This window comes from Canis lupus, chromosome 24, assembly GCF_048164855.1.
Source record: "Canis lupus baileyi chromosome 24, mCanLup2.hap1, whole genome shotgun sequence".
In the NCBI taxonomy this organism is placed as follows: Eukaryota; Metazoa; Chordata; class Mammalia; order Carnivora; family Canidae; genus Canis; species Canis lupus.
The window spans coordinates 51,779,357-51,801,296 of record NC_132861.1 but is presented as its reverse complement, the minus strand read 5'-3'; the positions used below and the strand labels follow the sequence as shown (position 1 = coordinate 51,801,296).

The 21,940-nt window shown below is 53.4% G+C and overlaps 1 protein-coding gene across 2 annotated transcripts in view; it reads left to right on the top strand.

Annotated features, from left to right (window-relative positions):
• Positions 1 to 4,534: 4,534 nt before the first annotated feature.
• Positions 4,535 to 21,940, top strand: part of NDUFA10 (NADH:ubiquinone oxidoreductase subunit A10) — a 48,231-nt gene continuing 30,825 nt past the window's right edge. For both annotated transcript variants that reach the window (XM_072796928.1, XM_072796927.1), the window contains exons 1-7: positions 4,535 to 4,684; positions 7,765 to 7,933; positions 8,638 to 8,853; positions 11,577 to 11,663; positions 14,500 to 14,621; positions 16,678 to 16,757; positions 21,093 to 21,147. In XM_072796928.1, coding sequence (XP_072653029.1) covers positions 4,628 to 4,684; positions 7,765 to 7,933; positions 8,638 to 8,853; positions 11,577 to 11,663; positions 14,500 to 14,621; positions 16,678 to 16,757; positions 21,093 to 21,147 — 786 coding nt within the window. In that variant the 5' untranslated portion in view covers positions 4,535 to 4,627. The remainder of the gene's footprint in view (positions 4,685 to 7,764; positions 7,934 to 8,637; positions 8,854 to 11,576; positions 11,664 to 14,499; positions 14,622 to 16,677; positions 16,758 to 21,092; positions 21,148 to 21,940) is intronic.

The window sequence follows — 21,940 nt, the reverse complement described above, 5'->3', positions numbered from 1 at the left end:
TGCCCGTAAGTCGAAAGTCATTTCAAAATTTAAATGTCTCCTTTATTACTAATAAAGCTCTTATTAGAAAATAAAAAAAAGAAACAAACAATCCAATCATAAAACGTGCAGGAGACATGAAGAGAAATCTCACAGAGGAAGACATTGACATGGCCAATACGCACATGAGGAAATGCTCCGCATCACTTGCCATCAGGGAAATACAAATCAAAACCACCATGAGATCCCACCTCACAGCAGTGAGAATGGGGAAAATTAACAAGGCAGAAAACCACAAATGTTGGAGAGGATGCGGAGAAAAGGGAACCCTCCTGCACTGTTGGTGGGAATGTGAACTGGTGCAGCCACTCTGGAAAACTGTGTGGGGGTTCCTCAAAGAGTTAAAAATAGACCTGCCCTACGACCCAGCAATTGCACTGCTGGGGATTTACCCCAAAGATACAGATGCAGTGAAACGCCGGGACACCTGCACCCCGATGTTTCTAGCAGCAATGTCCACAATAGCCACCCTGTGGAAGGAGCCTTGGTGTCCATCGAAAGATGAATGGATAAAGAATATGTGGTTTATGTACACAATGGAATATTCCTCAGTGATTAAAAACGACGAATACCCACCATTTGCTTCAACGTGGATGGAACTGGAGGGTATTGTGCTGAGTGAAGTAAGTCAATCGGAGAAGGACAAACCTTATATGGTCTCATTCATTTGGGGAATATAAAAAACAGTGAAAGGGAATAAAGGGGAAAGGAGAGAAAATGAGTGGAAAATATCAGTGAGGGAGACAGAACGTGAGAGACTCCTACCTCTGGGAAATGAACAAGGGGTGATGGAAGGGGAGGTGGGCGGCGGATTGGGGTGACGGGGTGACAGGCACTGAGAGGGGCACTTGACGAGATAACCACTGGGTCATATGCTATATGTTGGCAAATTGAACTCCAATGAAAAAATACTTAAAAATGAATGAATGAATAAATAAATAAATTTTCAAATCAAAAAGAAAAAAATAAAAATAAATAAAAATAAAAAAATAAAATACCATATGAAGACACTAAACATTTTTTAAGTGTTTAGGTGTACTCGACCCAAACTGTAGAACTTCCATGCTGGAAAGTGTGTGGTGCTGGCGGCAGGACTCAGAGAGGGTGCAGATAAATGGGGGGGGAAGGAGGGTGGGGGGGGGAATCTGCTGGGCATGGGGGGTAGGAGTCAGCACAGCAAAGAGGCTAATCCTCCCCAAACTGCTATGCATGTTTATCGCAATTACTATCAGAATCGCAGCAAGAGTTTCCATACGTACAGGGAAGACGACCCTAAAATTTATATGAAAAGGCAAAAGTAGAACGGCTAACAGTTTCGAAGGAGAATAAAGCTGGAGGAATTAGTCTACTGACCTTGAGACTCCCTCTACAACTACAGTCATCGAGGGTATTGTTGCGACACAGATGTTGGTGGGACAGACCAGAGAAGCCCCATAGAACTACTGGCGGCTTCTGTAATTAAAAACTTTACTCAAGTAACGGTAGATTCACACGCAGGTATAGGAAGTAACACGGAGATCCTTTGCAAACTTCGCCCAATTTCTCCCAAAGATAACATTCGCGTGACTCTAGTAGCGTCACCACCGGGACGTGGGTGCTGATCGTCCGCTCACCTCCTTCAGACTTCCCGCGTTTCCTGTGCTTATTTGCGTCTGCGTCACTGTGCGTGTCCTAAGTTTTACAAAACGTTTTCATCTGTGTAGGTTTTGGGTCCACCACCTCCACCACCACCGCCCCCCTCAAGACACCGAACTGCCCAACACCACGCGGATTCCTCGTGCTGGTCTTGTCAGTGCACCGCCTTACTCTCATTCCTGCAAACTTCCCCCCACTGCTAACCCTGCGGCTATCACTGAATGTGGCCTTGGTCTCCGAAACGTCATTTCAAAATTGTGTCAACGGAGTCGTGCCTCCTCAGAAGTCATGTTCTCAGAGTGCGATTCCTCGTTCTTTTCCACGTCCGTGCTGGCTGCACTCCGTGGTGTGCACCGGTCCGTTTACCGCTCACCCTTTGAAGGACACCCCGCCTGGTTACCCCAGTGTCTGGCTGTTATGATACAGCTGCCACAAACGCCCATGCACAGGTTTTTGTGGGGACACAAGTTCTCGGGGAAGAAGTCAGAGGTGACACAACAATAGTGCTTGGGATCTAGGTCAACAATAGTGCTTGGGATCTAGGTCTAGTCAAGTGCTTGGGATCTAGGTCAAGCTGTACATGCCGCCACGGGCATGCGCACATGCACGAGGCGTGTGGGTTCCTGTGAGGTTTCCATCACTTGCTTTCCATTGCTAGCCAGCGTGGACGTGTCGGGTGCTACACACACGATCTCACGTGGAGACTGGAGAGATTATGATCTGGGGGATGGTGTTTTACAAGCATACACTACGTAAATGTGAATCATATTAGTAGTCTCCCAAGTCATGTGATTTCGGGATAGAGCAAGAACCTGCCCATTCATCCAGAAACATCCACTTTTTCTTATGAACCAATATTGAGTTTTCCCTCACTTGGTTTCACTGCGGTAGTGATCATATAAGGAGCCAGACCGGAGCTGGACAGAAGCACGGCTTGCAGGATATTTGTAAACGAAGCTCATCTGGAAGTGAATTCCCTGAGCCCGTGGTTTTCCCGCCCCAGTGTTTCTGGACAGGGAAGGACACGTTGGTTGTAGCCGGCTACACGGGTCTCCATCGGGGGCAAAGCTGGGAAAGAAAACGGGCAGCGCTAGAGACAAGATGTGAGTGGGATGGATAACGGGGCAAGATGAGAACAGACAACAGAGGGTGCCCCCCCCCACCCCCGCCAGCCTGGAAGGGGCGCTGGGCTCCCTGGAGACAGAGGTTGAGCGGGGATGAGGTCTTGGGCAGGAGGTGACCCCACGGGGCAGGAGGTGCACCTGCAATGTGGAGGAGCTTTGCTTGGGGCTGGGACTTGGCGGGGTAGGAAGCGAGGGTGGGTTTAGCAAGGGCGCCCCTCAATGGGGACCACTGCCCCAGGTTTCAGGGCCCACCTGCCATCTCCTAGTTGCCCTGCATCCGCCCCCTGGGACCCCGCATCCCGACCAGCACCAGCTTTCAAGCCCGACAAACATCCGCTGGAAGACCTTGGTTTCCAGCCCCGCGTCCCACGCTGGCCCCCACCTCCCCGAGCATCCCCAAAGGCCGGGACCCAGCGCAAGTCCAACCACAGAAAACCCTTCAGAGCAGCGGCCAGAGGAGAGACCCTGCTGAGCGACCCCTGGGAGGGCGCAGTTCCGGGGAGCGCTCAGGGCTCGCGGGGTCGGGGGCGATGCTGTCCGAGGAGGTAGGGGCGCCAGGGGCCCGAGGCCCCCCATCCCGGCCGGGAGTACGGACATGCGGCGGGGAGCCCTGTCCTGCATGTGCTCTGGGCCGAGAGGTCCGTGTCCACCCCGGGCCCCCATCCCGGCCTGGAGGATGGGGTCGGGGTCGGGGAGCCCTGCCCTGCGCCCTGGGGCGGCGAGGTCCGCGTGCACCCCGGGCCCCCATCCCGGCCGGGAGGATGGGGTCAGGGTGGGGGAGCCCTGGCCCTGCGCCCTGGGGCGGCGAGGTCCGCGTGCACACCTGGGCCCCCATCCCGGCCGGGAGGATGGGGTCGGGGAGCCCTGCCCTGCGCCCTGGGGCAGCGAGGTCCGCGTGCACCCCGGGCCCCCATCCCGGCCGGGAGGATGGGGTCAGGGTGGGGGAGCCCTGCCCTGCGCCCTGGGGCGGCGAGGTCCGCGTGCACCCCGGGCCCCCATCCCGGCCGGGAGGATGGGGTCAGGGTGGGGGAGCCCTGGCCCTGCGCCCTGGGGCGGCGAGGTCCGCGTGCACACCTGGGCCCCCATCCCGGCCGGGAGGATGGGGTCGGGGAGCCCTGCCCTGCGCCCTGGGGCAGCGAGGTCCGCGTGCACCCCGGGCCCCCGTCCCGGCCGGGAGGATGGGGTCGGGGAGCCCTGCCCTGCGCCCTGGGGCAGCGAGGTCCGCGTGCACCCCGGGCCCCCATCCCGGCCGGGAGGATGGGGTCAGGGTGGGGGAGCCCTGGCCCTGCGCCCTGGGGCGGCGAGGTCCGCGTGCACACCTGGGCCCCCATCCCGGCCGGGAGGATGGGGTCGGGGAGCCCTGCCCTGCGCCCTGGGGCAGCGAGGTCCGCGTGCACCCCGGGCCCCCATCCCGGCCGGGAGGATGGGGTCAGGGTGGGGGAGCCCTGCCCTGCGCCCTGGGGCGGCGAGGTCCGCGTGCACCCCGGGCCCCCGTCCCGGCCGGGAGGATGGGGTCGGGGAGCCCTGCCCTGCGCCCTGGGGCGGATGTTCAGCTGCGCACCGGCAGCCCAGGGGACGCAGGGGGGCGGCCTCGGCTCCGCGCCCCGCACCCCCGATCCCCTGCAGACGCGCTCTCGGTCGCAGCCCCGGGGCCGGGTCGGGCGGCGGGACCCGCTCTGGGCGCATGCGCCGCCCCGCCCCCCGCGGCAGCTCCCGGCAGGCGCCGCGGGCACCCCGTCCGTGACGTCACGCGGCGCGCCGGCCGCGGAAGAGGCCCCCGTCGCTCCCGCGTCCCCTCGGGTCCTTGAGCCGGTGCCGAGCGCGGAGCCATGGCGTCGAGGCTGCTGAGAGCGCTCCCTGCGTCCGCGGCGGCCGCCCTCCGCGCGGTGAGGCGGGAGCGGGCGGCGGGGTGCTGCTGGGCCGTCCTCCCGGCGCCGGCCCGGTGGTGGGAGAGGCCGGGGGGCGACCCCGGGGGGGCGGGCGGGGGAGAGGGCGAGCCGGAGGACACGGGCCGGGGGCGGCCGCAGGGGACGCTGGGAAACCGGCTTCTGTTTGTGTTTATTGTAACCGGGTCGCGCGGGTGCCTCTGCCTGCAGGTGCCTCGCCGCGCGTCGGGGTCGGACCGCGGAGGGCCCTGCCTGACCTCCCAGCTGAGCGTGCCGGCCGGAGGGTTCGCAAGAGACGGCGCAGTGGGCTTTAAAAAAAAAAGCCTTTATTTATTGCTGAGAGAGACAGAGGCAGAGACAGGCAGAGGGGGAAGCAGGCTCCATGCAGGGAGCCCGACGTGGGACTCGATCCCGGGACCCGGGGTCACGCCCTGGGCCCAAGGCTGATGCTCAACCGCTGAGCCTCCCAGGGGTCCCCAGTGCAGTCTTTTTTTTTTTTTTTTTTAAACATTATTTACTTATTAATGAGAGACAGAGGGAGAAGGAGGCTCCCTGCGGGGACCCCGACATGGGACTCGATCCTGGGACCCCGGGTCCCGCCCTGGGCCCAAGGCAGAGGCTCAACCGCGGAGCCCACCCCCCCCATCCCCGGGCGTCCCCAGTGCAGTAGTCTTACTAGAAAGCCACCTACATGTTTCCAAGACACGACTCAGGCAGCCAAAGAGAAGAAACCTAGGAATAGCGGTCACCTTTATAACTGCAGTGTCCTGCGAATGGCTAGTGGAAGTGAGGGGCCCAGAATCGAGGAGGTGCGCGGGGCTGCAGGTGCCAGCATTAGGCCTCCCCGCCCCCCCCACCGTCGGTCACAGCGTGCTCACTTGCTGCTGGTACCCTCTGCAGGGGGTGTGGGTGAGCTTCAGCCAGTCCCGAGAAAACAGGAGTAGGGATGGAGAAGGTAGACGGCCCTGTTACCCGGGTAATTGAAGGAATTGGGAATGTGTCGCGAAAGGTCAGCTGTCCCGTGTGGTTCTGGAGAGCAGTAAGACACGACCGAGAGCGCGGAATCATGGAGAATTGTGCCATGACTGTGAAAAAGCACTCTGTAACGATTTCAGTCAGTAGTTGGCTGTGGCCTGGTCAGACGTTCCCGGGCACCTGCTGCGAGCCCCGTGTGTGCCGCGGTCAAGCTGTGGGCACGGATGGAGAGCGTTTGCACCGGGCTCCTGGGTAGCCAGGGGCAGAGAGCTTAGTTTCCAGGGTGCAAGGTGCAGCGTGACCGGCACCCCCTTACCTCCTCTGCTGCTCCCCAGTCCACTTGGCATGAGCTACACTGGCCTTGCTGATGTTGCAGTGCTCTTGCCTCCACTCTCCCTGAAAGACCCTCTTGCAGATGTCCAGCTGGCCAGTCCCCTTGGCGCCTTCACATCTTTGTCCACCCGTCACCCTGTCCCCCAGAATAGCATACCTGGCCCATACGCTGTGCTGCCCTCCCCAGCACTTATTTCATATGCAGTGGACAACACAGGTTTGAACTGCGCAGGTCCACTTATTTGCTGATTTAAAAAAAAAAAAAGTACAGTATTGTAGTTTCTCTTCTTTATGAGTTTCTTAAAGTCATAAAGTTTCCTCCAGCTTTATTGTAAGAAAACAGTGTACGGTATGTATAACATACAAAATACACGTTAATCGATTTTTTATATTATCAGCAAGGCCTCCAGCCCACAGGAGGCTATTAGTAGTTAACTTCTCGGGGACTCAAAAGTTATACGTGGATTTTTAACTGCACAGGGGAGGGGAGGGCAGCATCCCAGCTCCTGCATTGTTCAAGGCTCAACTGTAACAACTTTTTTTATTTTGTTGTCCCGTTGAATCCATTGGCTCGTTTCCATATCCACATTGTCTAGAGAAAGTGCTTTGCATTGTGTAGGCTCCTGATAAATACTTGTTGAATGAATAAATAAGTGAGTGAACGTTTCTTTATATGGTTTTTGGCTAGTTTTAATACTTTCAAAATAAGCTACGCATTCCAGGGATCCCTGAGTGGCGCGGCGGTTTGGCGCCTGCCTTTGGCCCAGGGCGCGATCCTGGAGACCCAGGATCGAATACCACGTCGGGCTCCCGGTGCATGGAGCCTGCTTCTCCCTCTGCCTGTGTCTCTGCCTCTCTCTATGTGACTATCATAAATAAATAAAAATTAAAAAAAAAAAAAGCTACGCATTCCTATTTTTCCATATTCTATCGATATTCCTTATTGATCCGTATAACCTTTATATACACTAGGGATTTTCTTAGCTGTTTGCCTTTTGATTGTGTCTCTTTATGTCGTGTGTTTTGTTATGTGTGTTGGTGGGGGTAGGTCATTTGGCCTTTCGAGCAGAGAATAGGTTAGGTATGTTGGAGACAGGAGATGAAGCGGGCATTGCATCATAGATGAGAGACGTGAAGATGTCTGCACAGTCGTGGCGGGGATAGGGAGGAGACAGTTTGCTCCAGAGTTAAGGTCAGTAGGATTTTGTGAATGATACGGTTGAAGGAAGGAGTAGGATATCCAAGGTGATTCCCATGTGTGCTCGGTTTTGGTTGGTGGATGGCAGATAGGGAGCTTGGGGGGAGAGCAGATTCGGGGGGGTTAGGGTATGGATGTTCAATTTCAGTTCTAAGCCTGTTAGCTTTCAGATATTTTCAGGTCCTCTAGATGGAGCTGTTTAAAAGCAGGTAACCATCGAGTCTGGAGCTCAGGATGAAGTCTGGACTAGAAAAATGCTCTGTTCCTCTTCTCTCTAACTTCCATTTCCTTCCTCTCTGTCTTCCATCCATCCATCCATCCATCCTTTATAGAACACGGTATGCATATTCTATTCCAGACCATGAGGATTTAGCTGTAAACAAAGCGGATAGTCTCTCTGTCCTTATGAACTTACAGTAGGGGTGGAGCAGGGAGACCAGTAGTTAAGTAAGTAGGTAATAAAAATGTAGGTATTGGCATTTTTATCACCAGGGGTCTTCTCGGCCCTTTTCCCTAATGGCTGCTGGTGCCTGCAGTAACCAGAATGCTCACGTGGTGCTGTTGTGTTTTTCAGGGAGGAATCCATACAAGTGCACAGTGTAAGCTACAGTATGGCCCTTTGGCATACATACTCGGCGAAAGAACAACCAAAAAGTTCACGGAACGCAGCAAAGTGATAACTGTAGATGGCAATATATGTTCTGGAAAAAGCAAGGTTGCGAAAGAAATAGCAGAGAAATTAGGTACGGACTTCTGTCTCGTGGAGTACCTTCCTCCCAGGTGCACAACTGCTTCTCTGAGTTTGGTATTACTGTAGCATTGACTAGGTACAATTGGGCCCAAGGTAGGCATTTTACATTTTTAAAATACATTAAACTGTGTTTTTAATGATTGCATTTAATGAAAAATTTAAAAATTCGTACTGGTCGTCAATTTGAATTGGAGGTTTTTCTTGATGATGTCAGCAGAGCACGTTCACATGAGTGGTCTTATTTGAGCTTTGTGACAGTCCTCAGAAGTAGAGCCCCGCTTACTGCTGTCACTCACACGTGGGTACACTCCATAAGAAGCTGCTGTCACACGGCGGCTGATTCGTACAAAGCCAGGATTTGAACCCTGTGTCCTGACTCCTGGTGAAGGTGTTTGTCCATCATCCTTTTCTGTAGTAGTTGGCTGGTGCCCACTTGTACATGGGGGGCTCCCACAGTCCCAGGCCCTTTCCTTTTGGGGAGGAACTTCCATGGGAGCATTGACCCCTGGCAGCACAGCCCTCTCGCTGATGTGCTTCTGTTGCACACGTGTTCTAGATAACGTCTTCAGTGTCTCGTGTAAACATGGGTGTGAGGGTGGCTCAGCCTCAGAGATGTGTCTAGATGGGGCTTTGTTCCTGGAGTCCGTGTTGCCCGCGAGGGCAGATGAGGCACTCGTGTCGCGTTTCTTCTTTCAGGCTTGAGGCACTTCCCTGAAGCAGGGATACATTACGCCGACAGCACTACAGGAGACGGCAGGCCGTTGGACGTGGAGTTCAGTGGCAGCTGCAGCATGGAGAAGTTCTACGACGACCCGAGGAGTAACGACGGCAACAGCTACCGCCTGCAGTCCTGGCTGTATGCCAACCGCCTCCTGCAGTACGCGGACGCCTTGGAGCACTTGCTGAGCACAGGTGCAGTACCCGTGACCTGGTAGCTGTGGGGCGTGCTCAGCACTCGAACCCTGTTCTGGAGTCGAGCCATTTTAGATTGCCACGAAGTAGAGCTTTTCTTTGAGAGTATTTGATGAGGCAAGTCCTGTCTTTTTAAGAAGATCATAAATTCCCCGAGATCCACATTATTCCTGCTTTGGAATAAAATTCACTTAGTGTTATTTCATTTCTGTACTGGAGTGAGGTTCATGGATTATATGGAATTTCCATGCCGCTGCTCTAGGCTCCTAGGTGGGATGTATCCACAGATGCAGGAAAGAGAGAGCCTATAAATGTGATGAAGGGGAGTCACACGTGCAGTGGAGCCAAGCCGTGAGTCACGCAGAGATGTGACACACAAAGTAGGCTTGTGTCTGAGGGCCCAGGGTGGGCTGGGATTCACCTTCTCCACCCCTGGGTAGCAGCTAAACCTGGAGAAAGTGCAGAGGCCGGGGGGATTGGCGGGGTGAGTAGAGCACACAGAGCCCCATGGGCCCATACAGTGGAAGGAGGTGTACTTCTGGAAGTCTTTGGAAGCCGGCAAGAAATGGACAAGGGCCATATATTGGGTTAGGCACTGTTTGGGAGACGGGGAGCAGGGGTCAGGACGTAAAGTTAGTGCAGAGAAGGGTCCAGTCCAGAAGGGACTGCATCATCCCGGGTACCAGCAGTGTGGGGTTGAACGTGGCTCCTACCCCAGAATGTGCTGGTGTAGCAGACACTGCTGTCCTGGGCCAAAGCTCGTGAGAGAAGGAGATGCAGATTGTATGAGCCGCGTGTCCACCCCTTACGGCAGTGGTGGTCACTACAAGTCAGCTGTCAGTTACCTGGTGAGCTCATTTACAGACTGCTTAGCTGCCACCCAGAGGGTCGTGGTGTGAGAGCAAGAAGGTATTTTGACAAGGGCCCCAGGTGGCTGAGGAACTGGTTCACAAACCTGCATTTGGGAACCACTGCCTTGTGTTCTAGCAGGCTCCGCTGTGCGGTACATGTCCCGGCGGGGCTGCACATACACAGCACCTGCTCCGGGGAGCCTCTGCAAATGTACGGTACATGCTCTGGTGGGCTTCACCATATGGTACATGCTCCGGTGGGGCTGCACGTATATGGTATATGGTACATGCTCCAGCAGGGCTCCGCGTATATGGACATGCTCTAGCCAGTCTCCACATATATGGTACATGCTCCAGCGGGGCTCCGCATATATGGACATGCTCTGGCAGGCTCCACATTTATGGATCTGCTCCAGCTGGCTACGTGTATATGGTACATGCTCTAGCCAGTCTCCACATATATGGTACATGCTCCAGCGGGGCTGCACGTATATGGTACGTGTTCCAGCGGGGTTCCACGTATGTGTACGTGTTCCAGCGGTGTTCCACTCTGCAGTAATGCTCCAGGGGGCTCCACATATATGGTACATGCTCTGGCAGTCTCCAAGGATACAGTATATGCCATGAGATGCAGGATTCACTCTTCAGTTAAACGGTTATAGAGGAGTCAGGTTATTGTCTTGTTTTTCCAAAATTTTCCTAGTGATACTTTTCCTCAGATGAAGGTAATCATGATTTTCGTTAGTGCTGCTCCTGAGAAGAAATGTGGTGTCCCTTGTGATACCTGTACCAGGACCCGGCTCACAGCAACTGCGTGGTGGCTCAGAATACATACTGCTACTGGGCTTACTTCAGATTCTTTTAGAAGCATATTTCAGCCCTATGTTAGGATTTCCTATTAAAGTCAAAAAGGAGCATTTTAAATGAAAACTTACTCATTTATTCTTGTTATGTTAATCATTGAACACTGTGTGAGTGCCTGCTGTGTGCCAGGTGCCAGGTGCGTTCTAGAAGCCAGGGTGTAGGAAGCGAAGCCTGCAGCCTCCTGGAGCTTACACTGTGGTAGGGAGATAAAGAGTAAACGTGAGATGCTCAGAAGGGGTTTGCAGTGGGGCTGGGGCTGTGCTTCCAGGTGGGAAGGTCGGGGAGGCCTCAGTGCTGGCACAGCAGGGCTGAGTGCAGGGATCCTGGGGGGCAGGAGCCAGGAGGGACCGTGCTCAGGGCGGCTGTGGTCACAGGAGGACACTGTCACATAAGTGCCACGAGTGGGCTGGGAATGAATGAGACAGAGAAGTTTGGCCTGGGCAAGATGGTTTTCCTCTGGGGGAGAGAGGAAGCCATGGGAGGCTTGAGCGCAGTTTTGAGAGTGCCCATCTGTGTCTGGGAGAGCGGCTGGGAGCAAGGGCAGAGACAGGCCCTAGTTGGTGCTGAGGCTGGGACCTTGCCAGCAGTGAGGAGGTCTTCCTTGGGGGGAGGTGGCTGTGGGAGCCGTGTAGAACGGTCGGGTTCAAGACGTGGTTAGGAGAAAGTTGGTGGTTCACTTGGTTCACTGAGACTTGGGCACGGGGCATGGGGGGAGAGTCATGCATGCTGCTGGGGACTGGCCAAGCAGTCAGACGGGGGCAGGATTGGGGTGGGTAGCTGGGGTGGGAAAGCTGTGGTTTCAGACAGAAATACTTCCCTCTTAACTAGGTAGCTGGCAGGAGGGGACAGTGTTACATCACCAAGACCAGGGGTGTTCTACTAGTTTTTGGAAATGTTTAGTATGCGAATGGTGTTATCAATAACTTGACTTTCTAAAATGAAGTTACTTGTTCCCACTGGCTTGATTTTTACCTGATTTCTGATTTTTATTTCCCTGTTTTTATACAGGACAAGGTGTCGTATTGGAACGCTCCATCTTCAGTGATTTTGTTTTCTTGGAGGCGATGTACAACCAGCAATTCATCCGAAAGCAGTGTGAGTCGGGGCTGCAATCAGGCCTTCTTGGGTGTGTTGTGTTGCTTTGTAAAGGTTCTATAGATTCCCCTTGCACTTAGGGTGCCCTCTGTGCATCTATTAAACATAGGACGAGATGCCATTACCTGTTACATTAACATAGGAAAAAAGAGGGTTCCCTCCACCCTCTTTTTCTCCTAAGTTCATATCTCCTGGTGAAAGCAGAGGTTCCACCTAACCTTTCCCAAAACCACACCCTCCGTCCCCATCTCTCTTCAACCTTGCAAAATACCTAAGCCCACTTCCTCTGATCTGGTTTAGTTTCGCTGAACTGACCAATTTCTAGTGTGTGATTTTGTGTGTCATTCGGAGGTCTGTTTTCCTTGTGCCGGCACCTGCATGACAGCATGATCATCGTCTTCTCCTTCTGTCTGATATGGTGCTGTCCTAATGCTTCTAGGGACAGCCACAGCATGTGGGGGGAGTTGAAAGTGCGACAGGTGGCACATGGACGAGGCTAAGGACTGGTCAAAGGGGGCCTGACGGAGGAGTCACAGACAGGTCGGGGAGGGGCCGGGAGGACATTTCACCTGAGAGCTCTGCCGGCTGGAGCTGGCGGGTGGCTCACCCTGGAGGGCAGAGTACCAGGGGCTGGTTCGTGAATGGGCAGTGGAGCAAGCCAGGAGACCATGAGGGATCCTCTGCTTACACGTTCTGCTGTTAGGGTGGTGCCTGGGCTCGCAGAGAGCGCCGCCAGAGCCCTTGCTTCTGGCCCGGACACCGGCCCTCTCTGGGCATTCGGAGCAGCAGTAGGGGTTTCTGGGGCAGGCAGACACAGCAATGTCAGTGCCCGTTCCTCCAGGGTGCTGTGGGCACACACAGGAGAGCTCTAACTGGCTGGGAGACCCGGGGCTGCCCTCGACAGCATCCCTGAGAAGTGGGCCCGGGCAGGCTGGCAGCAGGGTGCCGAGGAGCTAGGTGAGGCACGGCCGGAGGAGCCTGTGGTGTTGAGGCGGGGAGGGCCCGTGCTGGCAGGGACGGCGCAGGACAGGCCTGCGCCCCGGCGAGGATGGTTGGCTTCTTCCTGAAAGTACTGAGGAGCCGCTGAAGGTGTTGGGTGTGGAAGGATGTGGTCGTGTTGAGTTCATTCGTCTGAGGGGAAATCAAAGGAAAGGAGGCCTGAGGGGGGGAAGTCAGCGTGGGATGGCGTGTCTTACTTAGGATGACGGCCACGCTAGGTACTCAGCTTTGCAGGGGGAGATGGGGGAGTCACACAGATTCACCAGGCTTGCTCCCCTGCAAAGAGGGTGGGAAGCGGCAGCGGGCCGGGATGGAGGTGTCACTCACAGGCGTGCCGAGTTCCAGATCCCCGTGAGATGGTCCGGTGCACGTTCTGGCTGGTGGTCATGTTTCACAGACATGGCTTGGGGGGCTCGGCAGACAGGAAAGCCCCACCTGAGACCTACACACGGTGGCCGGGGTCCTTGGGCCTTCTGGGATTCTGGGCAGGGAAGCCTGCTGCGGAATTGAAGCTGAATCAGGTCAGTGAAGGTGGCCTGGGCACAGTGGTCGCACGAGTGTGCAGGATCTCCTGGGACAGCAGCTGAGAGGTGCCCTTGGGGAGGCCATGACGTCAGCCAGAGTCCTTTCCGTGTGGGGCTGGGGGAGAACAATGACTTGAGACTGGCTGGCGCAGCACGAGGTGGAAGATGGCCTCAGAAGTGGGAAGCTCCCAGGAGCACGGAGAAGGAGGCAGAAGAATGCGCGTCTTGCCTGAGGGTGGGCGAGGCTGGCCTGGTTCCGGGCTGACCAGGTAGGAAGCCGGTATCAGGCCGAGTGTTTTCTGCCCGACAGGAGGACAGTACCCCCAGGTGAGCCTCGGGCACTCGCTGTCCCCTCCCCACCGTGCATCGCAGAGCCTTGCCGACCTTTGGGTCTGTCCCGAATTGCCGCTAGAGCCACAGTTGCCAGCCGTGGTCACCTGAATGTTTCCTTTAGAGCAGAATTGTCTTTCTGTGGCTCCTTGTGTGATTCCCGGAGTTTGTTGCTTCTGGAAGTTTCCACCCTGTGGATATCTGCAGAGCTGGCTCTGGTTCCGTCGCTGTACGCGGAGGCCATCTGGGGGCAGAGTGCTCCTCGGAACAGCATGGATGTGCTTAGTGTCACATGTTACGGGGCTGTGGTCTGTGGCCTGTTCTGCCCAGTGCTAACTCGAGGACAGTTCTCTCTCTGCCTTAATTGCTCTTTTATTTCTTATTAGTAAATCTGCTTCACTAGGTAGTTCTGTGTAGTTGATTAAATTTACTGAAGTACGTTGGAACCAGGAAAATATAGTTTCACATTGTTGAGTTCTTTGGAAAATAAAGTGCATAACAAACGTCTGTACTCCTGGAGAATATGAGACTGTTCTCTCCTGCTGTACACAGCAGGGGTGCATGATGCGTTCCAGCCACGGGCTGCCAGGGCGGACGCTCGTGCCCTCCCCTTGCCTAGGAAGTAGACGTAGGTGCTGCATTGTGGTCGGATGCCCTTAGAATATGACCTTTCGAATGTTCCTAAGGCCTGTGTTTAAGTCTCATCGTTCCACCCTGGATGTGACGTGCTGTCTCTGGGCCCCCTGCTTGGGGTCTGACGGGGCCGAGCGGCACTGGGGTGCGGGGCTGTGGGAGTGGCGCGCCCTGGCACCTGCAGCAGGTCACGGGTCACATGTGTGCAGCCAGTGCCGACAGTGGTGCATTCCGGATTCAGATTGACATGTGGAATTGCCTAGACCTTTGCGTTTTTATTCAAAAGGGCACGTGTTGTGGACGCATGTGGTGGCCTGTACGTGACGGATGTGCCTGTCTTGTGTGTCCAGGTGTGGACCACTACAACGAGGTGAAGAAGGTCACCATCTGTGAATACCTGCCTCCTCACGTGGTGATCTACATCGACGTGCCTGTTCCAGAGATCCAGAGTCGGATTCAGAAGAAAGGAGATGTAATTCAGCTTTTCAGTTGAAGACCACTCTCTTTTCACGTGTCCTCGTTATTTTGACGTAGATCGGCACTTACTGGTGACGTTCCCAGCAGTTCGCTGTCGGGCACCGCCGACCTTCACGGGGATGGGCGGCACGCAGTGGGGCCCCTGAGAGCGGGCCCTGGTCAGCCCTGCTCTCTAGCAGTGCTCTGCAGCCCCCAGCGCCAGCCCACTGTCATGCCCTGCCCCCTGTCCCCCGAGCCACCCTGTGAGGATGGGTCAGTGTCCTGGGAGGCCAGCTCTGCCCTGCACCTTTCTGTTCTCTAGTGGGGTTTCCACGCCCTATTTTTCTCCTGCAGATTGTGACTTCTAATATCCTTCAGTTCTTCCCTCCCGCCTAACCCAGATTGAGCCCCTCTCTCTTCCGTGCATGGAGACTCTCGAACAGCCGGGCAGCTGTCTCCACACGGGTGGCGTTGGGTGAGCCTGGATCAGGGCACCGAAGCTGCGGTTGGAGCAGCTCACTGGCTCTGCGGGCACGATGCAGGAGACGGGTCACGAAGACCGTCACTGCCCCTCGGGCGGGTTCTTGTTTGGAAATACCAGTTCCCCCCCCCCCCCCCAAAAAAAAGAAAATACCACTCCCACTTAGAGTGGTTCTTCCTGGGGCAGAATATGGGTTTCTCCCTGATGCTGGGATGAAATGTATAGTCGCGTGTGGGAGAGGTCAGCAGCACACAGGGAGACGAGGAACGTGTCAGGCGAGGTCAGTGCCCGGGGGGATCACGAGATGGGAGATAATGTGGCTTGCTCAGCTGTAGGAGGTTTTAGACTGAAACTTGCCTCTCAGAATAGGAGTTTTCAGCTTCTGAATTTGGCTTAGCACACGTCAGGCGATAAGGGAGGCGAGCAGTGGAGAAAGTGGGAGAGGTAGTTGGGGTGTGAGGGGGGAAGGCAGTGTGTGAGGGTAGGGGGAGAGGTGGGCCAGTGCCCCTGTCGTCAGTGGTCTGCTGCCAGGCTCTGTATGTGTGCACATGTGCTGTATGTGTGCCACAGTGTATACTCTGCTGTCTGTGTGTATACGTTCGTACACGTATTCTCTGTACCATATGCTCTTTGCTGTATGTGTACACGTGTGCGCTGTATGTACTGTATACCATGTGCTCCATGCTGTGCATATATGTGCACATGCTGTGCGTGTGTGCTATGTACCGAATACCATATGTTCCGTGCTATATGTGTGTATATGTGCGTGTGTGCTGTATGTGTGCCGTACGTATATACTCCTGTATGTGTGTATACATACATACGTGTATTCCCTGTGTACATATGCTTTATGTGTGTGCGTGTGCGTGTTGTGCATGTACCGTACACCATATGCTCCGAGCTGTGTATGTGTACACATATGCGCTGTGTGTACTATATACCATATGCTCCGCGCTGTGTGTATATGTGCACGTATGCTGTGTGTGTGCTGTGTGCGTACCACATACCATATGTTCTGTGCTGTATGTGTGTACATGTGCGTGTGTGTGCTGTGCATGTGTGCCCTGTATACCATATGCTCTGTGCTGTATGTGCCCTGTATACCATATGCTCTGAGCTCTGTGTGTGTATATATTTGCACACATGTGCTCTGTGTGTACCGTATACCACATGCTCCATGCTGTATGTGTGCATGCGTGCACACATGTGCTCTGTGCTGTATGTGTATATACATGTGTGTGCTCCATGATGTATGTGTGTATACATGTGCACGTGTGCTCCGTGCCGTGTGTATACGTGCACACGTGTGCTCCGTGCCATGTGTACTGTAAAAGGGGGCTCTTCTGATCCCATTCTAAGCACGTGTCTTAAAGCCCGTGAGAGGTCATGCTGTGGGATCCCCTGGGTAGATGTGGGCTTCACTGTGGGAGAATGAGGATGATCCTGACCAGTGCCGAGGCCCATTCTCTGTCGTCCCTGCAACTACCACGACTTATTCCAAGACAACCGTGTCTGTTGCTTGTTTTCCCCTCGTATAGATGCCCAAGTGAAAACAAAAGTCTAAACGTGTCACTTGTTTTCTTCTGTTTAGCCCCATGAAATGAAGGTCACGTCCGCCTACCTGCAGGACATCGAGAACGCCTATAAGAAGACCTTCCTGCCTGAGATGAGGTGAGCCAAGCGCGTGCTTGGTTTCTGTGACCGGAACATCTGTACAGACGGCCCCCTCTGCCCAGCAGCCCAGTAGTCCGCTCTCATGACTGCAGTGCACGTCTGTGCTGTTTTAACCTGACGTGTATGAGCGAGAATGACACACATTTCAGCTTGACTGGTGGGGGTTTTCAGTTTGCATATTTTGTCCATACCTCTGTTGTATTTCCAGCATCATTTGAAGCTGGGAGTAAACCCGTGCTGTATCTCACAGTGGTGAAGCTCTCTGATGGTGTTGGCATCGGAGAACTCTATATTTTGACCTGAGGTGGCAGCTGAACATTCCTGCTTACCTGGAAGGCTTGCTCGATTCCGCGTGGAGAATCCATAAAAGACAAGCAATCCCTGAAGATACTTCTAAAAATTATTCTTAGAGGTTGTTTGGATACAGTGAGATCCCACAGATTCTCCTGTTTGTTTCCCTCCTCCTGCTGTCATTGTTCCTTTACTGAAAGCACAAAGGGAAACGTTGTGCGCTCTGCTCGTCATCCTGTGGTCCGTGGGCTGCCCGCATGTGAGGGAGGTAGCGGCCACTGTCGCTCGAGTCCCGCTAGAAGGTCTCTACCAGCTTTTCTTAAGTTCTTTTAAACCAAAGCCTCTTGATACCTAAAATTTTCATTCCATAGTTTAAGATTTCAACATATGAAATTGTGAATAAAAACAAAGTACATTGTAGTAATTTTGGAAGAAAAGTTTGATTTGTAAGTTGAAAACCAAGTTTTTTTACGCGTAAGCATTGATGCTTACATTACTGCCTCTCTCTTGTGATAAGCTGTTACCTGGCAGCAGTACGGGCAGGACGCTGCAGGCCCATCTTCCTGGTGTACTGCTTTAAGACCAGAGGTGCAGGAAAAGTCAGTTTTTTAAAATCTGTGCTAAGGGGAATGTCTAGAGATACATGAAAAAGCAGAAGAAACAGCTTTCATTGACCCTCGTGTGGGTTCCAAAAACTCTTGGAGATCTTCTGACTACAAAAACATCAACTGAAAAATTCTCAAATAGAATTTCTAGCTAATAATGCCCAAGTTCAACTTGCCAGTCAGGGTGAGGTTTTCCTTTACTTTGCGGTTATTTTCAAGAACTCCTCAAGGGCTTCCTGGTCACAGAGTGTGTTTAGCAGCCGTCCTGAGCGTCCCTTGCATCATTTGGTTGCCAAGACTTGACTTGCAGTGGGAGTTCACCCTGCAGCCTCACGTGCTGTGTGCCCCGGCTCCCGTACGCCTCTCCGAGGCCCAGAGTGGTGCTGGTGTCCATCGTGCTGGCCGGCTGGCCCAGCCTAGCATGTTTGGCGATGCTGATCCCTGCGTGGAGTGGAGCAAAGCAGTGTTCAGATCCTTACAAGTCAGGGCAGGCGATGTGTGCTTTGTGTTTCTTCGGGTGTGGACCTCATGGATCACGCACAGAGTTTTGACATCATTGCTTGGCAGTGCCTGACATGACAGTTCCTGTGGGTGGAACGGCCACTGTGCGCTCAGCGCACCCATCCTGGTTCAGCGTACTGAGCCTGATGAGTTTCAGCACAGTGTCGCAAATGCTCTTAGCCTGGGAGGTGATATCCAGTCCTTCCCCACGGTCCTGGCCTCAGGCCCTGATCATATAGGCCAGGGTGTCTCCTGCATCCCTGAGAGGCCCCCGCTCGGCGTTCAGAGCCCTTGTTGGCAGGCAGTGCCGAGGATGTGCAGTGCTCTTTGGAGCTTTGTGTTCTTGTGAGTTCACGTGGGGCCTCACGGCCTGTGCTGAGTCCTGGTAGTACAGTGCCTCCTGCTCGGATGAGAAGCAGAGGCTCACACTTTGGGGGAGAGAGCTCCCCTCCTTCCTTCCCAGGATGTTTGGATGTTTCTCAGGTCCAGGCGTTCATGCCACCATGAGTCAGGAGGTTTAGACTTACAGAGAAAACAGACCTCTGTTTTGAATAAGAGAAGTGCTTTTAGCTTGAATGTTAGTATTTGAAGTAGAGCGGATTTACTGGACACGATTGGTGGCCACTGTCTGGGAGGCTCTGGATGCCTGTCTGCTCCTGAGCTGGCCTCACCTGTGTGAGCTCTTTCATGACCGGGACACATGGCAATGCATCATTGTCTTTTTACATGACGTTTGTGAGCACGTGAAGAACGGTGAGGCTTTAGCCGAAGTCAGCATTGGTGAGATTTTAGGAGGCAGAGTGAGCTACCAGAGGAATTTTCTGGTATTTTCTGGCCATGTCAACATTGACGCTTAAAATTGTCGGAGAACGTGTTTTTATCCTCATTACCTGATTCTGAATGTGTTGTAAGTAAGTTTGAGCGATAGCTCGGTTTAGCAGACATCGGTGCATCACTCATGAAGACGTTTACTTTGTCTGTAAACAGCACCGCGGTTCCCAGAGACCTGGTGGTTCCTGGGACAGGTGGGTCTGGGGCGTCAGTCGGTTTTGAGTTGCTCCTTAGGCCTTGCCGATGTCCCCAAATCTGAGACCCTTGTTGGCCACCCTCTTTGTTCCGGCCTCCTTCACAAACCAGTAGGAGCGAGAGGCGAGCGCGACCCAACAGGAGGATTTGCTTTGTCCTGTGTCCTCTGTCGGTTTGTTACTGGGACATTTGGCATGGGATGCTGCTCATTATAAGCACACAGAAAATAAAAGTTCATTGAATTGAGTCACACGGAAGATGGAAACATTAGGCTTTGAAATTGGCTCTGTAGGTTTGCAGTCGATGGTCTGGAATCTCAAATTCTGTCAGCAGAAGCCCCATCTTTGTCCCCTTGTCCACCCCATGCAGCGCCTGGTGGGGGCTTCGGAAATGTGCCGATCGCTGTGCTGGAGGTACCTATCACTGCTTTCCTGACCTGTGACTGCTATGCCAGGGAGCCACATCGATTCTGGGCGTCTCCATTGCTGTGTGATAGACAATAACGTTTCCATGCCAGCTGCCCTCCCTGGATTGTCAAGGAGTGTCCCCAACCTGTGCCCTCTGCACACTTGGTTTAATCCTGACGTGTGTGGCTTTAGAGGGAGATCACCTTTGTGCCTTTCTCCTCATAGTGACGGTGGGAGGCCGCAGGCCCTTGAGGAGCAAATACACTGAGTTCCCTAATGATGGGTAGCTTTTACTCCAGCTGGAAGGCGGGTGCAGTGAGCGCACGTTTCCGGCCTTATGGATCCATCGTCATTCTGCTTATGGTTTCTGACCATTTTCACGTATCTTTACTGATGCAGAGTTGCAGTGACTCCGCTGCAATGAGAAACGGTTACCTAGTTGGATGGCTTCCTTTGAATGTAGGATATAGGCTTATCTATAATCACGGCTCCTCAGAAGTTTGGGCTTAGTAGGAGTTGGTGGTAATGATGCTAATACAGGTACTTCAGCGGTACCGAGTTCATTAACCTGGGGGCTGGCTGCAAGGTGGTTCCCGGCTGCTGAAGCTGGATACCATTGCAGAGGGCAGATGGGGAGTTGAGGTTGAGCCCAGCTTGTGAAGCCTTGGACTCTATAGACTGATGCCCATCAGTAGGGAGGTGCTGTGGTAAGGACACCTAAAAGAGGGAGCGTCCTTGTTTATGCCGTGCAGATGGTCTGTGGGACGTCTGTCCATGACATTACGCTGTCCCCTCTGCGGGAAGGGGGTCAGACATTTCTGCAGTGATGGGCTTTCCAGTGGGACTCCGGTCTGGGCAGCCTTGCCGGCCTCTCTTGTCGGGGTTGTGGCCTGGGATCGCCCACTGGCTGGTCTGGAGGTGGTGGCAGAGGCAGCCTGCTTCATTTGTCAGGTGCAGACTTAGCAATCTGTTGGCTTCCAGTCCTCTCCCGGGGGGGCAGTCTACCATCCGAATGGTGGTACACACGTGGTGGGGGAAATGGGCAGGCATGCTGGAAATGGCAGCCTGCTGCCCCCTTCTTTTTGGGACCTACCTGTGATTCTTCAGTGTCCAGACTAAGGGCCAAGGACTGAGGAAACTGAGCTGCTGCCTTTCTGCTGCAGAGTTGGGTTGAAACAGGTCATCGTGACACAGTTGGTTTGTCTCCTGGATTCCAGCAGCTCAAGTCACCCGCGGTGGTCCTCCAGCTCCCCTTGACTGCTTTCTGTGCCCCGTGTCCCCCTTGGCCGCTGGTCTCCTGCTCACCACGTTTCTGCTGCTGGCAGGTGCTCCTCAGCCATTCTAGCCACACGAGCCAGCATGTGTCCAGCACATTGTTCTAGCCTAAGAATGCAGTCTTAGTGTTTATAGGGGTAGACTTTAACGTCATGTGTTAAAGCTTGCAAAATTTACATTACGTTAAGCTTGCAAAATTTACATTAAATTCTCGTGTTTTCTTACAGTGAGAAATGTGAGGTTTTACAGTATAGTGCAAGGGAAGCTCAAGATGCAGAAAAGGTAAGAAATTGGTGGGAGAGTTTATAGTTCTTAAATTTAATTTGTATATAAGGTTCTTGTAAATCGTATGACCGGTTCTGCTCCTACAGGTCTTAGAAATGTTTGTATTTCATAAGCTAAAAGAGGTACTAAGCCAACCTGTTGCACTCCCATCATGAGATTTTCATTTTCGTTTAAATAATTCAGTTTCTAAGATCCTAAAATTGTAGAAGATACTTTATTAAGTGCATTTGTAAAATTCAAGTCAATCTCAGTGCAATTTTCAGGAGAACTTAATGAATAACAGCCAAAAAATTTGAAAAAGAAAGGAACATTTGCCTTTCCCAGTACAGAAACATAGTCCAAAATCATGGTAATGAAAGCGCTGTGATGTTAACACAGGAATTAATAAATAGCTTAATGGAATGGATCAGAGAGTGGGAAACAGGTGCATGTGTCAGCACACGTGTGTGCAAGTGTGTGTTTGTCTTGACTTTGGTAAAGGCAGTGCTTTGAAGGATAATAACGAAGTAGAAGAAAATTATTTCTTAAATGTCATTGGGGCAATGGATCATCCATTAGACAAAAAAAAGGTCCCATTTTTATATATATTAATCATGAATTACTAAAATGCAAAACAAAAGGTATAAAAATTCTAGAAGAAAATAACTGGTTTTATGATCTGGGATCGAGGCCTATGTGGTGGTATGAGCAGGACTGAAGAGGTGACTGCTGCGGTGCACACCTGCGGCGGTCAGCTCCCGGCGCGGAAGGGGTGAATGTTGCGAGGAAGGTCTTCTCCACAGAGTAGCGC